The following is a 1,599-nucleotide window of genomic DNA, read 5'->3' as shown; positions in this document are numbered from 1 at the left end:
AAGTCCCACATCAGGCTCCCTGCATCAAGCCTACTTCTCTCTCTGCCTGTGTCTGTGCGCCTCTGTGTGTGTGTGTGTGTGTGTGTGTGTGTGTCTCATGAATAAATAAAATCTTTTTAAAAAAAGATATGGAGTACTTTGTTGAAGTTCACAAAATTAGTCAAATGCAAAGTTGGAATTAAAATCAAGGTAGCCAATACCAATTCTATGAAGTTATACCATAAAATATATAGTGAGCCACATGATGACTCCCCTTCTGCCGGGCACAAGCTGGAATGAATTATAAGATATCTCCTCTACCAGGTTGAAGATTTCAAGTCAGGACACACATCTAACATTCCTTCGTATTTTTACTTACAGGAAATCAATGCTGAGGGAAAACCAGAGCCATATGCCTGAATTCCTCCTTCTGGGACTGACCAGTGACCCCAAACAGCAGGGGTGGCTCTTTGCCAGCTTCCTAGCCATGTATCTGGTCAATGTGGCTGGTAACTCAGTCATCATTGCAGCCATCCAGAGGGATGCCCGCCTCCACACCCCCATGTACAGAATTCTTGCTTTCCAGTCTGTCCCTGGTGGACATCTGCTTTACAAGTGCCATTGTGCCAAGGATGCTGGCAAACATGCTGAGCAAAAGCAAGAAGGTCCCCTTTGCCCAATGCCTCACACAGATGTATTTCTTTGTGGCCTTTGGGATCACTGACAGCTTCCTCCTGGGTGTCATAGCTGTTGACCGCTACATGGCCATCTGCAACCCGCTGCATTACAGCATGACCATGAGCCCCAGGTGCTATCTCCTGCTGGTGATGGTGTCCTGGGTGCTGTCTCATCTCCACTCACTCACCCACACGATTCTCATGGCCCGCCTCTCCTTCTGTGGGCCCAATGTCATCCATCACTTCTTCTGTGATGTCCAGCCACTGCTGACACTCTCCTGCTCTGACACCTCTATCAATGAGCTTTTGGCTTTCACAGAAGGCTCCTTTGTGATCATGAGTCCCTTCACCTTGATCATTGTCTCTTATATTTTTATCACTCGTGCTGTTCTGAGGGTCCGTTCTGAGAGAGGCAGGTACAAGGTCTTCTCCACCTGTCGGTCCTACCTCATAGTTGTGGCACTATTCTATGGGACCATAATATTTGTGTACATTCGCCCCTCATCCACCTACTCAGTGACAAAGGACCGTGTGGTCACTGTCATCTATACAGTAGTTACCCCCATGCTGAACCCTTTTATCTATAGTCTTAGGAACAAGGACATGAAGCAGGCCTTGAAAAAGCTCGTCAGAAGGGTAGAATAGCAAATTTCATATATGGTTATTCTTAGCATTCATTCATTCAAAAGAACCCATGGAATACCTGCTATGTGCCAAGAACTATACTCACTTATGAAAATATTACAAAGATATATCAACCATAGCTCTGTCTTCAAAATTAAATACAGTCCAATAAATGGAGATGAGACAATTGCAATAGAAGGTTATTTTACCTTTTGGTAAAAATAAATATAATGAGACACAGACATTGATGTCTTACTGTATCAGACACATACTTTCCTTCTTTTTCTTTTGCAGTCTCTGGTTCATGTGTGTCACAGAC

At 44.3% G+C, this 1,599-nt stretch overlaps 1 protein-coding gene across 1 annotated transcript; it reads left to right on the top strand.

Moving 5' to 3' along the window:
- Positions 1–367: 367 nt before the first annotated feature.
- On the top strand, positions 368–1,301 carry LOC129494526 (olfactory receptor 1L6-like). The gene is given in 2 exon segments (XM_055301473.1): positions 368–550; positions 552–1,301. Coding segments are annotated over 2 exon segments (933 nt in total).
- The last annotated feature ends 298 nt before the right edge of the window (positions 1,302–1,599 follow it).

This window comes from Nyctereutes procyonoides, unplaced genomic scaffold, assembly GCF_905146905.1.
Source record: "Nyctereutes procyonoides isolate TBG_1078 unplaced genomic scaffold, NYPRO_anot_genome, whole genome shotgun sequence".
In the NCBI taxonomy this organism is placed as follows: Eukaryota; Metazoa; Chordata; class Mammalia; order Carnivora; family Canidae; genus Nyctereutes; species Nyctereutes procyonoides.
The sequence above is the reverse complement of the archived record's forward strand: the minus strand, read 5'-3'. Positions and strand labels throughout refer to the sequence as shown.